Here is a 22,936-nt window from a genome sequence, read left to right on the forward strand (position 1 = left end):
GTTTCCTCCTCAACAGAGTTCACCAGAGTGTTCCCTTGGTTGGAAAGTGTGTATGTGTCTCGTTGTTTGTGCGTTCATGGCTGATGGTATTTGAGTGCTGATGGACGAGTGCATGTGTGTTGTCCGTGTGCTTCTCTGATGGACATATTGAATCCGAAGGTTATGGAGCACATTTTCTCTTTTCCTCACTGTTGTTATGGAAACCGCAGAGGAAATTAAATGTAGAAAGCTGTTTGAAAAGGACCTTACATCGACCGTACATTCAAACCAGCCATTACTCTTTGTTCTCTGATGTCTCCTATCTCCTCTTCTCTGTTTTCATGTCATATATTATGTCAAAATGGTTTTCATGTCTTGATTCTGCAGTGTATTGTAGCATCTCTCTGACGCAGTGCTTTAGATGCAGCCTGCATGGACTTTGAGCTTCAGAAGATCCACATGTCGTCAATCCCTTAGCAGCAGAAACACGATAGGCGAGTCTCTCCAGGATTTTGTGATCAATTAAATAAATCAACAATTTTCCGCATTTTATGCAGATTTGAAAAATCACTGCACTATTACCGGTTGACAAAGTAGCCTAGTGGTTAGAGAGGTGAGCCATCAACCCTCAAATATAATACAAAAATGTTGTGAAATGCTGGAGTGACTGATAGACCTCTGTTTCTAAAGACAGTTTAGTAGTAGGGATGATTGATCCCTGAGTGAGGATAAGCTTACTCCAGAAGTAACAGACCCCTTCAATCTATGTAGACTTTAAGGGGTTGTTTCTGTGACACAGATTCTGCCTAATCCTGGACTGAATAATCATTTTCAGGTAAGATTCTACATTGAGCCTGCTTTTAAGACTAGGCTTAATCTGTGTCTGGGAAACCATCATTCATTGTAGACTCTCTATTGAAAGTGTTTTTTAGTCCACAAGTAGGCTCATCATGGTCCATTCACCCAGACCCAGCCCTGAATGTTTCATAGCTGGATTGAAGGGCATGGTTGTTGTGTAAAGGGCAAGTCTTCCAATGTTCCACTGGCGTCTGTTCTGTTGGAAGTGTGGACAGAGGTGGCATGGAATGGCTTTCGGGTGGGTGGGTGGGTGGCAGAGCATGGCACGGAGGGTCCTACAACCCATCTGGCTTCGCTTAGACTGAGTTTTCGCTGGCAAACTGCCTCTAGTCTGGAGGCCTAATCAAGAGAATAAATAATGGAGGAAGTGAAACAATAAATAAAGGAATAAATGCGTACAGCGAATTAACAGAAAATCACTTCCTAAACGAGGGGAAACTCCAAGACAGCCATGATGTCCACGGATGCTTATGGTCTGGTGAAACGCAGATAACAGCTCCTTCTTTTGTGAGTGAGTACCAGTCTGTACAGCCACAGAATATTGAAGTATCCAAAATATTTGTTTTATTTAGAAATAAAAGACCACACAGTTTGCTCTGGCATGTTATCTACATGGCATCACTGAGCCAGCTGAATCGCCTCATGGTCTTATACTCGTCTATCCACTGCAAGGCTACGTTATATATTTGACTGATAACACTTTCCTGGAGTATGACACACATGCACGCAACGTGCGCACCCTAATTGTTTGAGGAGATGCAGAGGTATGCTGGCCACACACCTCCCCTCTCTCTGGCACGTGCCATAACCATGGTTTTGAAATTATTATTATTATTTTTATTTAACCTTTTTTTATCAAGGCAAGTCATTTAAGAACAAATTCTTATTTACAATGACGGCCTACACCGGCCAAACCCGGGCAACACTGGGCCATTTGTGCTCCACCCTATGGGACTCCCAATCACAGCTGGTTGTGATACAGCCTGGATTCCGGTTCAGTGACACCTCTAGCACTGAGATGCAGTGCCTTAGACCGCTGCGCCACCTGGGAGCCCCAAGTTACATCTGTTGTTACAGACGTTAGCAGTTTATCTGATTGGTCAAATGACAATATGCATGTTGAGAGCTGGGAAACCATATTGAAAATTAAATTAATGTTGCTTGTATTGGTAAGGGTCGAGTGTTCCTGCAATGCACTAACTGGCTGTAGTCATACTACTGGGACAATTGGGCTGTATTGTTGACTGTATATTTGGATTGTTTGATTTTTATATTGAAATGTTTAGTGGTGAACAATCCATTATTAGTCAATGGTTATCAGTGAGAGTCCAGAGCTGGCTAGGGAGAGACTAATCTAGTTCATGTGAGTTGTGATTTTTCTCTCTCTGTCTGTCTGTCTGGTTTCATAAATCTCTTATCCTGTGATTTGCTTCATGTTTATCTGACAGCATTCAACAGAATTCTCATCTGCATCCTAATCTTAGGCTCTGCTCACACACACGCATGGACACACACCAGGATTTCCGTTAGCCGCTAATAGCCTGCTTTTGTCCGATTTATTTTCACATTTTATTTTCGAAAAGCCAATAAATTAAATTGCCAATTTGCCGGGAGAATAAGGAAAGAAATCCCATTATGAAATAATGCTTTTTAGCCTATTTAATGATGGAAATACCAGTCGATGGAAATATATTTGCATAATCTTTTTGAATTAAATTAGCGCGTGTACAAATTAAATTTGCGCGTGTGTATAGTATTTTCATTACCTATCTTATTACATGCGTACAGCATACAGATACAGAGCCTTTGAGTGGAACATCTGTCAGACAGGGCAAGAGATTGGTGCTTTCAAGACAACTGGAAACTCTGAAATATACGAGGTCAAATCATGACGTCAGTGATCTTCATGTCAGAAAGTCGGAACTCTAGAAAGCGGCCCAAGTTCCCGAGTTGGAATTCCAAGTTGGATGACTGTTCAAAATGATTTTTCCCAGTCAGAGATATTTTTTTCTGTTGTCTTGAACGCACTGAAGTCGGAGATTTCCGAGTTCCCAGTTGTTTTGAATGCGGCATTAAACGGCAACGGAAGGCAGTCTTCATCAGTGCGTCACACACCACTTTGCAATGAGCTGGAGGCAGTATGCATTTTCAAAACATACTTAATTGTTTGAAACCTGACATTTTTTATATACACTGAACAAAAATATAAACGGAACATGTAAAGTGTTGGTCCCATGTTTCATGACCTTAAATAAAAGATCCCATGAATGTTCCATACACACAAAAAGCTTATTTCTCTCAAATGTTGTGTACAAATTTGTTTACATACCTGTTAGTGACCATTTCTCCTTTGCGACGATAATCCATCCATCTGGCAAGTGTGGCATATCAAGAAGCTGATTAAACAGCGTGATCATAACTGGGGGAAATAAAAGGCGACTCTAAAATGTACAGTTTTGTCACATAACAAAAGGGCACAGGTGTCTCGAGTTTTGAAGGAGCGTGCAATTGGCATGCTGACTGCAGGAAAGTCCACCAGAACTGTTGCCAGAGAATGTCATGTTCATTTCTCTACTATAAGCCGCCTCGTGGTAAAACAACCGCAGACAGCGTGTAACTACGCCAGCCCCGGACCTCCTTCGGGATCGTCTGAGACCAGCCACCCGGACAGCTGATGAAACTGTGGGTTTGCACAACTGAAGAATTTCGGCACGAACTGTCAGAAACGTCTCAGGGATGCTCATCGCATGCTCATTGAACTCACCAGGGTCTTGACCTGACTGTAGTTAGGCATCGTAACCAACTTCAGTGGGCAAATACTCCCCTTCGATGGCCACTGGCACGCTGGAGATGTGTGCTCTTCACGGATTAATCCCGGTTTCAACTGTACCGGGGAGATGGCAGACAGCGTGTATGGCATATTGTGGAAGAGCGGTTTGCTGATGTCAACATTGTGAACAGAGTGCCCCATGGTGGCGATGGGGTTATGGTATGGGCAGGCATAAGCTATGGTACATTTGCATTTAATCAATGTCAATGCACAGAGATACCATGACAAGATCCTGAGGCCCATTGTTGTGCCATTCATCCTCCGCCATTACCTCCTTTTTCAGAATGATAATGCATGGTCCCATGTCGCAAGCGTCTGTACACAATTCCTGAATGCTGAAAATGTCCCAGTTCTCCATTGGCCTGCATACTCACCAGACATGTCACCCATTGAGCATGTTTGGGATGCTTTGGATCGACGTGTACTACAGCGTGTTCTAGTTCCCGCAACTTCGCACAGCCATTGAAGAGGAGTGAGACAACATTCCACAATCAACAGCCTGATCAACTCTATGCGAAGGAGTGTCTCGTTCCACGAGGCAAATGGTTGTCACACCAGATACTGACTGGTTTTCTGATCCACGCCCCTACCCTTTTTTTTAAGGTATCTCTGACCAACAGATGCACATCTATATTAACAGTCATGTGAAATCCATAGATTAGGGCCTAATAGATGTATTTCAATGAACTAATTTCCTTTGATGAACTGTAACACAGTTGCGTTTATTTTTGTTCAGTGTATATTATTAGGCATGTCTTACCTTGCTTCAAAGTAGTCTATTAGATCTCTTCAGTTTCAACATTTCTAGCAGATATTTTCACCTCTGTCACACAAAACCTCTCGCAAGTGCAGTGCCCTTTTGACAATGGCGTTTTCTTGCTAATTGCATTATGGAACAAACATTTTGCCGTAGCCTACTACATTGTGGACATTGCCGTGCTTATAATGTGAAGAAATAATAGTTTATCAACATTTTTAAGCTGAACGTTCTGATCTGTTGCCTCAGACTCATTGCATTGTTTTTTTTAAATGTAGCCTAGGCCTACTGGTTGTTTTACTTTTGGGATCTATCAACCCACAACTGTCTTAGTCTGTTTTGGAATATAATATTTCTTTCTCGACAAGCTGACCAATAGAATAGGTAGCCTAGTCGTTTCTACTATGGTCGTTTCTACTATGGTAGATTGACATTACTCGTCTTGTTGGCTGACGAAAGTAAATGGGGACAATTATTCTAACTTGTACAACAGAATTCGGTAGGAAGGGGGCCGCACATCGTTGCATCTTCAACCTGCATGTTCTGTTAAAACCTCTCTGGGATATGTGGGACGCTAGAAAGCCAGGGAAAATGCAGAGCGCCAAATTCAAATAAATCACTATAAAAATCTAACTTTCATTAAATCACACATGCAAAGATAGCAAATTAAAGCTACACTTGTTGTGAATCCAGCCAACATGTCAGATTTCAAAAAGGCTTTTCGGCGAAAGCAAACGATGGCAATATCTGAGGATAGCACCTTCGTAAACAAAGAGAGAAAAGCATATTTCAACCCTGTAGGCGCGACACAAAACGCAGAAATAAAAATATAATTCATGCCTTTGACGAGCTTCTTTTGTTGGCACTCTAATATGTCCCATAAACATCACAAATGGTCCTTTTGTTCGATTAATTCTGTCAATATATATCCAAAATGTAAATTTATTTGGCGCGTTTGATCCAGAAAAACACCGGTTCCAAATTGAGCAATGTGACTACAAAATATCTCAAAGGTTACCTGTAAACATTGCCAAAACATTTCAAACTACTTTTGTAATACAGCTTTAGGTATTGTTTTACGTAAATAATCGATCAAATTGAAGACCGGATGATCTGTGTTCAATACAGGAGGAAAACAACCTGTAGCTAGCTTTTTGGTCATGCGCCTCTATCTAACAGTACACTTCGTTCAAGATGGCCGTACTTCTTCATTACCCAAAGGAAAAACCTCAACCAATTTCTAAAGACTGTTGACATCCAGTGGAAGCGATAGGAACTGAAAGAATTCCCAAGGAAAATTAATTGAAAAGAGAGTGACCTCAAAACAAAACAAAATCTGAATGGTTTGTCCTCGGGGTTTCACCTGCTAAATAAGTTCTGTTATACTCACAGACATGATTCAAACAGTTTTAGAAACTTCAGAGTGTTTTCTATCCAAATCCATCTAATAATATGCATATCTTATCTTCTGGGGATGAGTAGCATGCAGTTGAATTTGGGCATGCATTTCATCCGGACTTGAAAATACTGCCCCCTGTCACCAAGAAGTTAATATGTATAAATGTGATTTATGTCATTCTGAGCACTGTGGGTGGATGCCCTAATCAGGTTGCGCTCCTGATGCATTTGGAAATGGTGTCGGGTAAATTAAAATCTTTCCAGTCAAATGTCCAGTAAACACATGTTCCTAACAGAAACCCTGACACACACACACACACACACACACACACACAGTAATGTACACCTAACCTTGTGGGGACACAATTCAGTCAAATTCAAAATCCTATTTTCCTACTCTTACCCTAACCTTAACCCAAAAACCTAACCCTAAACCAAACCCTCGCTCCTAACCCTAAAATGAACCCGAGCTCCTTACCCCAACCCTTGACTTAATTCTATAACTAATTCTTACCTTAACCCTAAACCCCCTAGAAATAGCATTTGACCTCGTTGGGACTAACAAAATGTTCCCAGTTGGTAATTTTTTTTTTTTGTTTACTATTCTAGCGGGGACTTCCGGTCCACACAAGAATAGTTAAACACTGCCAAACACACACACACACACAGCCTCTAAAATTACTTGAAATAGTATGTGGACACTCGTTCAAATTTGTGGGTATGGCTATTTCAGCCACAACCGTTGCTGACCGGTGTATAAAATCGAGCACACAGCCACGCAATCTTCATAGACAAACATTGGCAGTAGAATTGCCTGTACTGAAGAGCTCAGTGACTTTCAACGTGGCACCGTCATAGGATTGCCACCCTTCCAACAAATCAGTTTGTCAACATTTTTGCCCTGTTATTGTGAAGCGGACAAGTCTAGGAACAACAACGGCTCAGCTTCGAAGAGGTGGGCCACACAAGCTCACAGAACAGGACGCCAAGTGCCAAGAAACACGTTCTCTGGAGTGATGAATGACGCTTCACCATCTTGCAGTCCGACGGACTAATATTTGTTTGGAGGATGCCAAGAGAACGCTACCTGCCCCAATGCATCGTGCAAACTGTAAAGTTTGGTGGCGGAGGAACAATGGTTTGGGGCTGTTTTTCATGGATCAGGCTAGGCCTCTTAGTTCCAATGAAGCAAAATCTTAACGCTACAGCATACAATGACATTTTAGACGATTCTGTGCTTCCAACTTTCTGCCAACAGTTTGGGAAAGGCCCTTTCCTGCACAAAAGCGAGGTCCATACAGAAATGGTTTATCGAAATCGGCATCGAAGAACTTGATTGGCCTGCACAGAGTACTTACCTCAACCCCATCTAACACCTTTGGGATGAATTGGAAAGCCGACTACGAACCAGGCCTAATCGCCCAACATCAGTGCCCGACCTCACTCATGCTTATTTGGCTGAATGGAAGCAAGTCCCTACAGCAATGTTCCAACATCTAGTGGAATTCCTTCCCAAGAAGAGTGGGGGGCTGTTATAGCAGCAAAGGGGGGACCGACTCCGTATTAATGCCCATCATTTTGGAATCAGATGTTCGACGAGCAGGTGTCCACGTACTTTTGGTCACTTAATGTACCTGTGTGTGTGTCCCCCTCTCAATTCCTCTTTTTTTTTGTGCTGTGAGTTGAGTCTCAGTCTGTAGAAGGGGGTTCAAGGTTGTGCAAGGAGATTGTGTGTTGTTATTAATGGACGGTAGGCTATTGGTGTCACACAGGTCCAACACGTGTAGGTATTAGTACAAATACAAACTGTTCTGTCTTTTCACTGCTTTGTGGAACACATTCACACACACACAAACATCCTAAAGCTGTGTTCCTCCTCTCTGCCTGTAAAATGTAGAAATTAAATGTGTAGAATGAAGTAGACACATTTCATTCTAAAATTCTTCTCTCCTGTGTGTTATTGGTCTGTAGAATGGGAACGTCTGAAAGCATAATTAATGTGTGTGTGTTTTGGTAGAATGGGAGCATCTGACAGTATCTATAAGGGCCGAAGCACATTCATGGAGGAGCTGACGGAAGCCTCGGAAATTGTCACCCGGGCAACCGAGAGGTCATTGGTCATCCTGGACGAGTTGGGGCGGGGCACCAGCACCCACGACGGAATAGCTATCGCCTATGCTACTCTGGAGTACTTCATCAGAGATGTGAGTGTGTGTGTTTGCATGCATCTGTATGTCATCCTATTATCCTATCCTAGTCGTTGAACGAGCATAATTCCACAACAAGACTCCTTTTTGTGGGGGGGGGGTGTAATATTGTGGCAGCCTTGCACATTTTTTCTTCAAAAATAAGTGGAAATAGAGTGGGGTGAGTGGGTTAACTGCCTTGTTCAGGGGCAGAACGACAGATTTTTACCTTGTCTGCTCTGGGATTCGATCCAGCAACCTTTCGGTTACTGGCCTAACTCTCGAACCACCTCGCTACCTGTAATTGGATTTTCAACATTGCAGAACCAATTGTTTTTTCTACAGAATTGACTATTTAAATTTTAAAAGTAAAACAAATGGCATAATTGTTGGCACCCCTGAGCTAGTATTCGGTTACTTGGCCTTGGCCAAGAACTGCCAACACATGCTTTTGTAGCCATCAATGAGCTTGCAGCTCCTTTCTATTGGCAATTCGGCCCGCTCTTCAACTTCAAACTGTTCCAATTCTTCAATGTTTTTGGGTTGCCTTCGACCAACTGCTGTTTTCAGATATCTCCATAGGCATTTGATGGGATTCAGATCTGGACTCATCACTCGCCATTCCAGAACAGTCCGCCATATCTTCTTGAACCAACACTGGGTGATTTTTATTTGTGTTTGGAGTTGTCCTGATGAAAGACCCAAGAAGTTCAAAGGAGACCCAGTTTTTGGACAATGGATTGAACATTGCAATCCAAAACACCTTGATAATCTGTTGGTTTCACGTCTTGCACATGTTCAAGGCCCCCAGTACCAGAGGCATCAAAGTATTATCAGCATTATCAAACCTCCCCAATGTTTGATTGTAAGGAGGGTGTTATTTTCTTCACTATAGTTACTTCACTTGACTGTAAGTGTAAAGGCCAAAACACACCGTGCTGATGAACGGGAAAAAGCAGCGGGTGGCCATCCTATCTTCTTAGATAGAACGTTGGCAGTCATTTTCTGTTCAATCTTGACGAATCTACATGTTAAATCACCACACACATGGTGATTGTGAACACTCTGCAGCCACCCACTGCTTTTAGACTTTCGTCGGCACAGTGTGTTCTGGCCTTCCTGACATATGTCTCCCTGGCTTCACTGGTAACATAGTGCTATACACTTTTCAATACACACACACCTCCCTCCCTCTGTACCCCATAGAGCTGAGTCAACACCTCCAGTGGGGTTTGATGTCAGACTCCATCCAAATCACTAAGTTATGGCCTCCAATAAAGCTTATTGGTGATGTGTGTGGGTGTTTTGTGTGTGTGTGTGGGTGTTTTGTGTGTGTGTGTGTGTGTGTGTGTGTGTGTGTGTGTGTGTGTGTGTGTGTGTGTGTGTGTGTGTGTGTGTGTGTGTGTGTGTGAGTGTGAGAGCGCTGTGATAGTTTGTTTTCCATACGTAGAGTAGGCCCTAGAGAGAGACTGGGAGCCGAACAGAGCTAGAAGAGGGAGTATAATTGGGGGAGGTAGAATTGATCTATAATGCTAATATAATGGAGTTGCTTGTTAGTGTTTGTGTGTGTGTGTGTGTGGGAGAGGATCTTACATCACCTCTGCTTCAGGAACTGCAATTTTTTATTTGATTTAAAAGGAGGGGAGAATTGATCCAAATAGGAGGTAGAGAGAAGAGGAAGGCAGATGCATAAAGAGCAGGAGAGGAGACATAACGAGGCAGAGATAGAGGTGTGGAGAGTAGAGAAGTTACCTGATGTCCCTCAGGACTCTTCTGGATATTGCAAATTGTTCCTGGTTTGACTCTTTAAGTGACAGAACAGTGGCTTGTTACCTGATCTGTGTGTGCGCTCGTATGTAGGTGCGTGCGACTGCATGCTCCTGGTCTCTCTGCCTTTCAGGTCTCATTTAGTTCCATCTGGACTCCACCGCTCCAGGGTGGATATATATTTATCAGCGCACATTCAGGTCTTGGGGGAATGAGCTTATTGGTGCACATGGGGGATCTTGTTTAGCAGAATCTACAGTGGTGAGGAATCATCCACCATATGTTTACTAGCTGGAAAGCTGATGGAGCTGGAGAGAAATGGGCCCCTGTGTGCAGCTCCACGATACGCCTGGCTGTAAAAGCTGTGTTGTTGTCGACCTCTGCGCACTCATCCAATCAAGGTTTTACTATGTGGTTGTTGTTTCACCTTCCTCAATTGAATGTGCTTCTTGTCCCTCTGGATTGGAGCGTCTGCTAAATGTCTCAAATATATTCATCTAAATGCAATCAAGCTTAGTTGGTCAATTAGCTTTTATGTTTATTTCTAATTCATCTCATTCATATCACAGAAAACGCTGGCCTCGTTTTAGATTTGGTTAATTAATTAACACTAGCGGCAATGACTGAATTCAAACGTGGGTTCGTTTCTGTGTGTGGTTTGATGTCGGTGTCTCAGGTGTGTTTTTTGCAAGTAGGAATCAGTTAGACAAGTTATTCTGACAATTAGCTCCACCCGACTGGTGTGCGACCAAGGTAAAGTTGGTTTGACATTGGATAGCCTATCTCTGTGGGTAGTTAGGGACAGGGGATAAATTACACAATGTAATTGAGACAATATTTTTATGTTCACATAAGTTTATTGCTTGAGTACACAGTTTAGCAGATGTTATACCAGGTGCAGCAAGATGCTTATGTTACTAGCTAACAAGTACACAAAAAAATCGAAATGTAAAAGAAATCAAGAAATGTTGGAACAAATCCAATTGACAACCCAAAAAGCATTATAACAGTAATGCAATCTATTCATATATACACCGGATAGATTTACGCAAGATGTACTAAGAATGATACAGTGTGTACAGCAGTAAATATATTAGAGTGCGCTATCTACAGTGGGGCAAAAAAGTATTTAGTCAGCCACCAATTGTGCAAGTTCTCCTTCTTAAAAAGATGAGAGGCCTGTAATTTTCATCATAGGTACACTTCAACTATGACAGACAAAATGACAAAAAATAATCCAGAAAATCACATTGTAGGATTTTTAATGAATTTATTTGCAAATTATGGTGGAAAATAAGTATTTGGTCAATAACAAAAGTTTATCTCAATACCTTGTTATATACCCTTTGTGGCAATGACAGAGGTCAAATGTTTTTCTGTAAGTCTTCACAAGGTTTTCACACACTGTTGCTGGTATTTTGGCCCATTCTTCCATGCAGATCTCCTCTAGAGCAGTGATGTTTTGGGGCTGTTGCTGGGCAACATGGACTTTCAACTCACTCCAAGATTTTCTATGGGGTTGAGATCTGGAGACTGGCTAGGCCACTCCAGGACCTTGAAATGCTTCTTACGAAGCCACTCCTTCGTTGCCCAGGCGGTGTGTTTGGGATCATCGTCATGCTGAAAGACCCAGCCACGTTTCATCTTCAATGCCCTTGCTGATGGAAGGAGGTTTTCACTCAAAATCTCATGATACATGGCCCCATTCATTCTTTCCTTTACACGGATCAGTCGTCCTGGTCCCTTTGCAGAAAAACAGCCCCAAAGCATGATGTTTCCACCCCCATGCTTCACAGTAGGTATGGTGTTCTTTGGATGCAACTCAGCATTCTTTGTCCTCCAAACACGACAAGTTGAGTTTATACCAAAAAGTTATATTTTGTTTTCATCTGATCATATGACATTCTCCCAATCTTCTTCTGGATCATCCAAATGCTCTCTAGCAAACTTCAGACGGGCCTGTACTGGCTTAAGCAGGGGGACACGTCTGGCACTGCAGGAGGTGAGGGCCCTCGGAGTGTGGTGTCAGGAAAATAACCTCACACTCAACATCAACAAAACTAAGGAGATGATTGTGGACTTCAGGAAACAACAGAGGGAACACCCCCCTATCCACATCGATGGAACAGTAGTGGAGAGAGTAGCAAGTTTAAAGTTCCTCGGCATACACATCACAGACAAACTGAATTGGTCCACTCACACAGACAGCATCGTGAAGAAGGCGCAGCAGCGCCTCTTCAACCTCAGGAGGCTGAAGAAATTCGGCTTGTCACCAAAAGCACTCACAAACTTCTACAGATGCACAATCGAGAGCATCCTGGCGGGCTGTATCACCGCCTGGTACGGCAACTGTTCCGCCCTCAACCGTAAGGCTCTCCAGAGGGTAGTGAGGTCTGCACAACGCATCACCGGGGGCAAACTACCTGCCCTCCAGGACACCTACACCACCCGATGTTACAGGAAGGCCATAAAGATCATCAAGGACATCAACCACCCGAGCCACTGCCTGTTCACCCCGCTATCATCCAGAAGGCGAGGTCAGTACAGGTGCATCAAAGCTGGGACCGAGAGACTGAAAAACAGCTTCTATCTCAAGGCCATCAGACTGTTAAACAGCCACCACTAACATTGAGTGGCTGCTGCCAACACACTGACACTGACTCAACTCCAGCCACTTTAATAATGGGAATTGATGGGAAATTATGTAAATATATCACTAGCCACTTTAAACAATGCTACCTTATATAATGTTACTTACCCTACATTATTCATCTCATATGCATACGTATATACTGTACTCTATATCATCGACTGCATCCTTATGTAATACATGTATCACTAGCCACTAACTATGCCACTTTGTTTATATACTCATCTCATATGTATATACTGTACTCGATACCATCTACTGTATCTTGCCTATGCTGCTCTGTACCATCACTCATTCATATATCCTTATGTACATATTCTTTATCCCCTTACACTGTGTATAAGACAGTAGTTTAGGAATTGTTAGTTAGATTACTTGTTGGTTATTACTGCATTGTCGGAACTAGAAGCACAAGCATTTCGCTACACTCGCATTAACATCTGCTAACCATGTGTATGTGACAAATAAAATTTGATTTGATTTGATTTCAGTCCCTGGCGGCATAGTGTGTTACTTATGGGAGGCTTTGTTACTTTGGTCCCAACTCTCTGCAGGTCATTCACTAGGTTCCCCCGTGTGGTTCTGGGATTTTTGCTCACTGTTCTTGTGATCATTTTGACCCCACGGGGTGAGATCTTGCGTGGAGCCCCAGATCGAGGGAGATTTTCAGTGGTCTTGTATGTCTTCCATTTCCTAATAATTGCTCCCACAGTTGATTTCTTCAAACCAAGCCGCTTACCTATTGCAGATTCAGTCTTCCCAGCCTGGTGCAGGTCTATAATTTTGTTTCTGGTGTCCTTTGACAGCTCTTTGGTCTTGGCCATAGTGGAGTTTGGAGTGTGACTGTTTGAGGTTGTGGACAGGTGTCTTTTATACTGATAACAAGTTCAAACAGGTGACATTAATACAGGCAACGAGTGGAGGACAGAGGAGCCTCTTAAGGTCTGTGAGAGCCAGAAATCTTGCTTGTTTGTAGGTGACCAAATACTTATTTTCCACCATAATTTGCAAATAAATTCATTAAAAATCCTACAATGTGATTTTCTGGATTTTTTTTCTCATTTTGTCTGTCATAGTTGAAGTGTACCTATGATGTCAATTACAGGCCTCTCTCATATTTTTAAGTAGGAGAACTTGCACAATTGGTGGCTGACTAAATACTTTTTCCCCCCACTGTATGTCAAGATACCAGTATATAAATAGATATGTGGTGTGTATAAACAGTGTAACTAAAATTCAATGAATAGTAGTTGAAATATTAGAATGAGCTATGTTGAGAATACATTATTTAAATATACAGTATAACACCCCATGGTACAGCATATTATAGACACAAACAATCATTTTCTTGCTGGAAAGATGTTGCATTCTTCTATAGGGACATGTCGTGTAAGTTTAAAACAGTGACATTTCAATGACAGCGAAAGATTACATATCAGAAGTGCCTTCCGGTTGAATATCAGAGAATGAACAAAAATCTTTTCTCTGCTATATTTTACAGAAAATCATGAAGGAAAGCTAATTCATTACATAGGGGTAACAGGCTAATATTTAATTTTTGTTGAAGTAGAAACAGAAAATGATGGACAGAATTAGGATTACAGATCATAAGCTGTGTTCAAATACCCATACTAACATACTGTATACTACATACTTAATGAGTATATACTACATACTATATACTATTTGTTCATTTTTAGTATACTGTCAATGAACGGTAAACTTTCAGTTGAGAGTACTAGCGCTTCGCCTGTCTACCGGAAGTTGATGCTGTTGCTACGCAACTTCTTGCTAGCTTGTTAGCACAACAAATTACTAGCTAGACATCTTACGACTTCATTAACAATGTCTATTAAGAACGCACAATGACTATACCACTTAGCTATGCTAAGAATCACTTGAATAATGAAGTCAGTAGGTTGCGTTCGTAAATTCACTCTGGCTGTTCTCTCTGGTTTCAGAGTATTCCCGTCGGAGTGTGCCAGAATACAGAATAACTGAAGAATTTACACTCAACACCCATTGAATATGGCCGGTGTCAGTAAACGTCGGCAAAAAAATCATAATTAAATTGTCACCAACGCTTAGGTAACATGAAAGCAGCCTAGTCAGCTCTGCTAGGGCGTGTAAAATGGTCAGAGTGAGGTGTTCTCTTATTTGTGTCTGGAAGTAGCTAGCATGCTAGCCAATGTTAGCCAGTTAGCTTGGGTGCTTGACTGCCGTTGTGAGGTCAGAACACTCTGATCAACCCTACTAGTCGGCGAGAGCAAGGCATCTAGTGTAGTGTGCGCTCTGAACGCTCCGTGACCGAACCGCTTTGAATTTACGAACACACCTTTAGTAGCCAACTAACGTTTGGTAGCTAGCTAACATACCAGTACATGCTGCTGTAATGATCTGCTATGCGGTTCGTAAGGATAGTGTAGCTAACAAATTGCTAGCCAACATAACATGTAACTTCTCTCATTTGAAAAGGCATTACTTGCAAAAAAAAATAATGTGTTTGTTAAAGCAAAGAATTTGTATCCACTCTCATCGGATTTTCTTCAAATCTGAAAATGTTGTGATGCCACGCCCATTTCATGAAGAATTGCATTATGGGCCCTAAAAGCACGGAAATAGTGTCCACTGCTGATATTCTTCGTATTTTGGTGAATTTAGTACTACATCCGGGAACTTTTGGCATACTAACTATACCTATGCTATGACCAATAAGCATACTACATACTCAATGTATATCACAAATAGTGCGGTTATGAGTATTCAAACACAGCTATACTGTCTCATTCAAAGTGAAAATGCAGCATGTCCCCTCATTGGAAATCTACCTGTTATATGTACCAAGCTGTTACGCAAACCTGAAACCTAGCCACTCTCTTGTACCTTAGCAGCAGTTGCTAGATGGCTCCACACATTTTTAGCTAGCTAGCTAATGTTATATCCCGACAATATTGATGCTCAATATATTTTGTTCTCAGCCATATCTAAGCCATATTTAATATGTAATTCAGGCCAGATTGCCTACATTATTGAAATTGTATCTATTTATTTAGTTAGTTGCTAGCTCGTCCGAGCAGCCTAGCTATGGGACAATTATCTCAGCCATATTTACAATTAAATTCAAGGCAGGCATGAACTCAGATTGGCTACAAACATTCATTTTGTCGCATTAAATCGCCCCAAAAATGTGGCAAAGCAATAAACTTTATGTCCTGAATACAAAGCCTTATGTTTGTGGCAAATCCAACACAAAGCATCACTGAGTACCACTCTTCATATTTTCAAGCAGGGTAGTGGCTGCATGTTAAGGTATGTTTGTCATCGGCAAGGACCTGGGAGTTTTTGGGGGGATGAAGAGAAATGGAATAGATCTAAGAACAGGCAAAATCCTATTTAAAAAAAACCTGGGTCAGTCTGCTTACAAATCAAATCATTTGTCACATGCGCCGAATACAACAGGTGAAATGCTTACTTTTACAAGTCTTTAACCAACAATGCAGTTCAATAAATAAATATTTACAAAATAAACTAAAGTAAAAAAATTAATATATTAATAATAATAATCAAAAATTAACAAAATTAAAATTACATAACAATAACGAGGCTATATACAGGGGGTACCAGTACCGAGTCAATGTGTGGGCATTCAAGTTAGGTCATTTCTAAAACGACTATGCATAGTTAATAAACAGCGAGTAGCAGCAGTGTAAAAACAAAGGGGTGGGGTCTCATCATTGTTGGTGATCAGGCCTACTGCTTTTGTGTTGTCATCAAACGTAATGATGGTTTTGGAGTCGTCCTTAGCCATGCAGTCATGGTTGAACAGGGAGTACAGGATGGGACTAAGCACGCGTTGCTGAGAATCAGCATGGAAGATGTGTTGTTGCCTACCCTTACCACCTGGGGGTGGTCGGTCAAAAACTCCAGGATCCAGTTGCAGAGGGAGGTGTTTAGTCCCAGGTCCTTAGCTTAGTGATGAACTTTGTGGGCACTATGAGCTGTAGTCAATAAACAGCATTCTCACATAGGTGTTCCTTTTGTCCAGGTGGGAATGGGTAGTGTGGAGAGCGATTGAGATTGCATCATCTGTGGATCTGTTAGGGTGGTATGCGAATTGGAGTGTGTCTAGGGTTTCAGGGATGGTGTTGTGAGCCATGACCAGCCTTTCGAAAGAACTTTATGGCTACCGACGTGAGTGTTATCGGGAGTTAATAATTTAGGCAGGTTACCTTTGCTTTCTTGGGAACAGGGACTATGGTGGTCTATTTGAAACATGTAGGTGTTACAGACTCAGTCAGCGAGAGGTTGAAAATGTCAGTGAAGACACTTGCCAGTTGGTCTGCGCATGCTTTGAGTACAATTCCTGGGTGGTAATCCATCTGGACCCGCAGCTTTGTGAATGTTGACCTGTTTAACTTCTTATGTCCCACCTGGCCAACATCCAGTGAAATTGCAGAGCGTGAAATTCAAACTACAGAATTATAAATATTGAACTTTCATAAAATTACAAGTGTAATACATCAAAATAAAGCTTAACTTCTTGTTAATCCAGCAGTTGTGTCAGATTTCAAAAAGGCTTTATGGTGAAAGCACACCATGCGATTATCTGAGGACAGCGCCCCGCATACAAAAGCATGAAAAACAGATTTCAACCAGGCAGGTACGCCACGAAAGTCAGAAATAGCGATATTATAAATGCCTTACCTTTGATGATCTTCTGTTGGCACTCCAAAAGGTCCTTTTGTTCAATAATGTTATCCTTTATATCCATAAAAACTCAGTTTAGCTAGCGCGCTTCAGTCAATAATCCCACCCAGTTTCCCTCCATCAAAATACAAACAAAATGAATCCCAAACTTTACTAATAAACATTTCCAAACAAGTCAAACAATGTTTATAATCAAACCTTAGGTACCCTAATACGTAAATAAACGATCAAATTTAAGACGGAGAATCGATACTGTCTTTACCGGAGAAAAATACCAAAGAATGTGCTCTCTTCCACATGCTTGGAAACACTACAGCCAAAATGGGAGCCACCTAGATAAACTAGAATTTCTGGCTCATTTTTCCAAAAACCAGCATGAAACTCTTTCTAAGGACTGTTGACATCTAGTGGAAGCCCTAGGAACTGCGATCTGGGAGGATTTTGCCTTATAATAAAAGTGACAGCCATTGAAAACAGTGGTAGGCTGAATTTCTTTTGGGGGGGTTGGGTGGTTTGTCCTCAGGGTTTCGCCTGCCATATCAGTTCTGTTACAGTCACAGACATTATTTTGACAGTTTTAGAAACTTATGAGTGTTTTCAATCCAAATCTACCAATTATATGCGTACCCTTGCTTCTGGGCCTGAGAAACAGGCAGTTTACTTTGGGCATGCTTTTCATCCGGACGTGATAATACTGCCCCCTACCCAAGAGAGGTTAAAGGTCTTGCTCACATCGGCTACGGAGAGAGTAATCAGCTGGTGCTCTCATGCATGCTTCAGTGTTACTGGCCTTGAAGCGAGCATGAAAGGCATTAAAGCTCATCTGGTTGGCTCACATCACTGGTACTTCCTGCTTAATTTTTGCTTGTAAGCAGGAATCAGGATCAAATTATGGTCAGATTTGCCAAACGGATGACGAGGGAGAGCTTTGTATGCGTTTCTGTGTGTGGATTAAAGGTGGTCTATAGTTTTTTTTTCCTTTAGTTGCAGATGTGAAATGCTGGTAGAAATGAGGTAAAATGTATTTAAATTTGCCTGCATTAAAATCCCCGGACAACTAGGAGCGCCGCTTGTAGATGAGCATTTTCTTGTTTCTTTATGGCCTTATACAGCTCGTTGAGTGCGGACTTAGTGCCAGCATCGGTTTGTGGTAGTAAATAGACGGCTACGAATAATATAGATGAGAACCCTCTTAGTAGATACTGTGGTCTACAGCTTATCATGAGGTATTCTACCTCGAGACATTCTGCACAAGCAGTTATTGCCAAATAGACAGAACAGAGCAGCTACGTCTTGTAAGATGAGGTGCGCCCCCCGCGCACCTCATCTTACAAGACGTAGCTGTTCTGTTCTGCCGATGCACGGAGAAGCCAGCCAGGTCAATATTATTTGTGTTGTCATTCAGCCACGTCTCGGTGAAACATAAGATATTACCGTTTTTTAATGTGCCGTTGGTAGGATAGTCTTAATCGTAGATTGTCCTGTTTATTTTCCAATGATTGCACGTTGGCCAATAATATGGAGGGTAGTGGTGGTTTACCTACTCTTCTGTGAATTCTTACAAGGAACCCCGCCCTTCTCCCCTTTTCCTCAGTCTTTGCATCCTTTCCTCAGTCCTTTGCGTCAGACTCATTAAAGAAAAAATCTTCATCCAGTTCAAGGTGAGTAATCTCTGTTCTGATGTCCAGAAGCTCTTTTCGGTCATAAGAGACGGTAGCAGCAACATTACGTACAAAATGAGTTACAAACAATGCAAAAAAACTAACAAAATATTAGTTGATTAGGAGCCCATTAATTATGACACTGGGAGAATTCACCTTTCACTTTGTTGAGCATGAGAAAAAACAACAGCGTTGCAGTTCTTGACATATTCAAACCGGTGTGCCTGGCACCTACTTCAAAGTCACTTCTTTTGTCTTGCCCATTCACCCTCTGAACGGCACACATACACAATCCATGTCTCAATTTGCTCAAGGCTTAAAAATCCTTCTTTAACCTGTTTCCTCCACTTCATCTACACTTGATTGAATGGATTTGACAAGTGACATCAATAAGGGATCATAGCTTTCACCTGGAGTCACCTGGTCAGTCTATGTCATGGACAGCCTCCTCCCTAAGTTTGTTTTATTCACTGCTTTAGCACACTCTGCCAACCGGAAGTCCTAGCCGTGTCTGAATCCTGGCTTAGGAAGACCATCAAAAACCTTGACATTTCCATCCATTTTCTGACAAGATAGAGGCGGGGGGGGTGGAGTTGCAATCTACTGCAATCTACTGCAGAAATAGCATGCAGAGTTCTGTCTTACTATCCAGATCTATGCCCAAACAATTTGAGATTCTACTTTTAAAAATCCATCTCTCCAGAAACAAGTCTCTCACCGTTGCTGCTTGCTATAGACCACCTTCTGCCCCCAGCTGTGCCCTGGACACCATATGTGAATTGATTGCCCCTCATCTATCTTCAGAGCTCATGCTGTTAAGCTGGGCATGCTTAACTAACCTCCAGACAAGTTTCAATGCCATACAACTCTCCTTCCGTGGCCTCCAAGTAAAAATGAAATGCATGCTCTTCAACCGATGCATGCCTGCACATCCAGCATCACAACTCTGGAAGGTTCTGACTTAGATTATGTGGTCAACTACAAATACCTAGGTGTCTGGTTAGACTGTAAACTCTCCTTCCAGACTCACATTAAACATCTCTAATTCAAAATTAAATCTAGAATCGGCTTCCTATTTCGCCACAAAGAATACTTAACTCATGCTGCCAAACATACCCTTGTAATACTGACTATCCTACCGATCCTTGACTTCGGCGATGTCCTTTACAAAATATCCTCCAACACTCTTGTAATGGTCCAGTGTGTAGGTGGTGTAGAGAGACAGGCGCAGGACAGCAGATATGAGTAATCAACAGACAAAATATCCAAAATACAAAGCAATATAGCGAGCCCACAATAACAGATCGGTGTACAACGAGCAATCACTCACAAACAAACATGGGGAACAGAGGGTTAAATAATAAACAAGTAATTGGGTGATTGAAACCAGGTGTGTAAGACAAAGACAAAACAAATGGAAAATAAAAAGTGGATCGGCGGTGGCTCGAAGGCCGGTGAGGCCGAACGCCGCCCGAACAAGGAGAGGGACCGACTTCGGCGGAAGTCGTGACAACTCTACTCAGCAAATTGGATGCAGTCTATCACAGTGCCATCAGTTTTGTCACCAAAGCCCCATATACTACCCACCACTGCCCCATATACTACCCACCACTGCGACCTGAATGCTCTTGTTGGCTGGCTCTCGTTGGCTCGCCCTCGCATCATATTCGTCGCCTAACCCATTGGCTCCAGGTCATCTATAAGTCTTTGCTAGGTAAAGCCCCGCCTTATCACAGCTCACTGGTCACCATAGCATAGCATAACTCACCTGTAGCACGTGCTCCTGCAGGTATATCTCACTGGTCACCCCAGTATCTTTGGCTCCCCTGGTCACCCCAGCTCCTTTGCACCCCAGTGTCTCTACTTGCACACTCATCTTCTGCACATCTATCACTCCAGTGTTTAATTGCTAAATTGTAATTATTTCACCACTATGGCTTTTTATTGCCTTACCTCCCTCATCCTAGCTCATTTGCACACACTGTATATAGACATTTTCTATTGTATCATTGACTGCATGTTTGTTTATTCCATGTGTAACTCTGTGTTGTTGTTTTGTGTCGCACTGCTTTGCTTTATCTTGGCCATGTCGCAGTTGTAAATGAGAACTTGTGCTCAACTAGCCTACCTGGTTAAATAGAGGTTAAATAAATAAATAAAATTTAAGTGCAGGGGTTCCTAATGTTTTGTACACTCGGTGTACATGTAGCGTGGGTATAACATCATGTAAACATTATTAAAGTCAGAAACCAGTGGGCAGCAGTATCTAAGGTGCAGGGTAGAGTACTGGGTGGTAGCCGGCTAATGAAGGTGGATAGTGATGACTGTTTAACAGTCTGATGGCCTGGAGATAGAAGCTGTTTATCAGTCTCTCGGTCCCAGCTTTGATGCACCTATATTGTCTCAGCCTTCTAAATGCTAGAGGGGTGAACAGGCTGTGCTTGGATGGCAGAGGTCCTTGATGATCTTCTTGCCCTGCCTGTGACACCGGGTGTTATAGATGTTCTGGAGGCTGTGTGTGTGTGTGTGTGTGTGTGTGTGTGTGTGTGTGTGTGTGTGTGTGTGTGTGTGTGTGTGTGTGTGTGTGTGTGTGTGTGTGTGTGTGTGTGTGTGTGTGTGTGTGTGTGTGTGTGTGTGTGTTGCACACCTTTTAGTTTTCTCATTAAATGCTTTCAATATTCCTATATGAATTTCTACAATTTATAGTTGGTCTGAGGTTTTTAAGTCATTGAAAGTTATTGTAATTTTAACATATTGTCACATTTACATTGTGTAATTTACTGATATTCCCTAATTAGCCCCAAAGGGATATCCTATGTCAAACCATATTTACCACAGATATTACGATTGGGTCACGTGCAGCTGCACTTCGAATTGAAAATGACTTGTGTACTGCTAGAGTGGGCATGAGGGCACAATTGAAATGAACCCAACATTAATTCCTGTTGTTTTGGACGAGACTGACTTTATGACTAAAATTATCCTATTTACACTTTGTAGTCACTTTTGACAGATTAAATGTTTGATGCCACATAGGCTGTTTTCTAAATGAGAAGTTTAGGGGCATTTGCTCTTTTAAACGATCCATGTTTGTAAAACAAAAACTGTTCTCTGAGAGAGCTCTGAAGGTTTCATGTTTTACAAAATAAATAGATGAATCTTCTTGTAATGTAAATTGGGGAAATGCAAATGTTTAAGTAGAAGCTATGCCTTTCTGGGATGTTTTTGGCGGTGGTTTGGCTAGAAAAGCACAGGCTAACGACCTGTTGTGTAATAGCATTGCTTTGTTTGAACAACTTCAAAGGAATGAGTTTATAAAGAGACAAACATGGCACTGTTTCAGGGCTTTTACTTTTCCTTCATTTTGTAAGCAATACTAGGTAGATACAGTAAATACCCCTGATGCATTTCTGTGATTTCCAGTCCATACACACACTTTCACCATCACCACCTACCCCTATTCCTTCTCCTTCTTTTCCACACCATCATCATCACCCTCATCACCATCCGACATGAGTCTGCATCAGAACAGGAGTCCTGGTTGTCATAGCAACCAGTCTGTCCCGGTCTCCTATGCTCACCTGTGAGGTAGATTGTAGTTATGTATGTGTCTTGTTACCTAACACTCTGATTGGAGCATTGTGAACAGACAGCCTTGAAGTTCAACATTCTCTCTCTTTCTCTGGGGATGTGGAGAGGGAGGGATAAGAGAGGGAGACTGGTTGCCATAGCAAAGCTCTCCCAGAGACTCTGAGAAAGAGAGAGCTCAGAGGAGTTCTGTTGGCAGCCACAGAACCAGCACTTGGTCTAGTGAGATACATGGTGTGCAGGCTTTAGTTCCAGCCTAGCACTAATCTCCTTTGGCAGCCTGTTAACATAATAATGAATGAGAGTTTTTTACCTTGTCTGCTCGGCGATTCAATCTTGCAACCTTTCCGTTACTAGTCCAACGCTCTAACCACTAGGCTACCTGCCGCCCCAGTCGTGTATCCTAAGGTCAACAACAGATTGCCAGGACAACCCCACTTGCCCTTCTGATGACCCTCAGAGATTAGAGGTCAGGGTACAGGGTGCGGCCACTCATCTAATTGAACTCATTGTAGTCTAACAGGGGTTGGTATTATGGTGTTAATTATAATTAAC

At 42.1% G+C, this 22,936-nt stretch overlaps 1 protein-coding gene across 5 annotated transcripts in view; it reads left to right on the plus strand.

Moving 5' to 3' along the window:
* The window catches only part of msh3 (mutS homolog 3 (E. coli)), a 141,722-nt gene that overhangs the window by 100,224 nt on the left and 18,562 nt on the right, over window positions 1-22,936 (plus strand). For 4 of the 5 annotated variants that reach the window (XM_064973548.1, XM_064973565.1, XM_064973574.1 and 1 more), the window contains exon 21: window positions 7,840-8,026. In XM_064973548.1, coding sequence (XP_064829620.1) covers window positions 7,840-8,026 — 187 coding nt within the window. Of the gene's footprint in view, window positions 1-7,839; window positions 8,027-22,936 lie in introns of those variants that run through there. The other variant, XM_064973579.1, reaches the window with a different exon arrangement.

The sequence above is a fragment of the Oncorhynchus masou genome, chromosome 1, assembly GCF_036934945.1.
Source record: "Oncorhynchus masou masou isolate Uvic2021 chromosome 1, UVic_Omas_1.1, whole genome shotgun sequence".
NCBI classification, from domain to species: domain Eukaryota; kingdom Metazoa; phylum Chordata; class Actinopteri; order Salmoniformes; family Salmonidae; genus Oncorhynchus; species Oncorhynchus masou.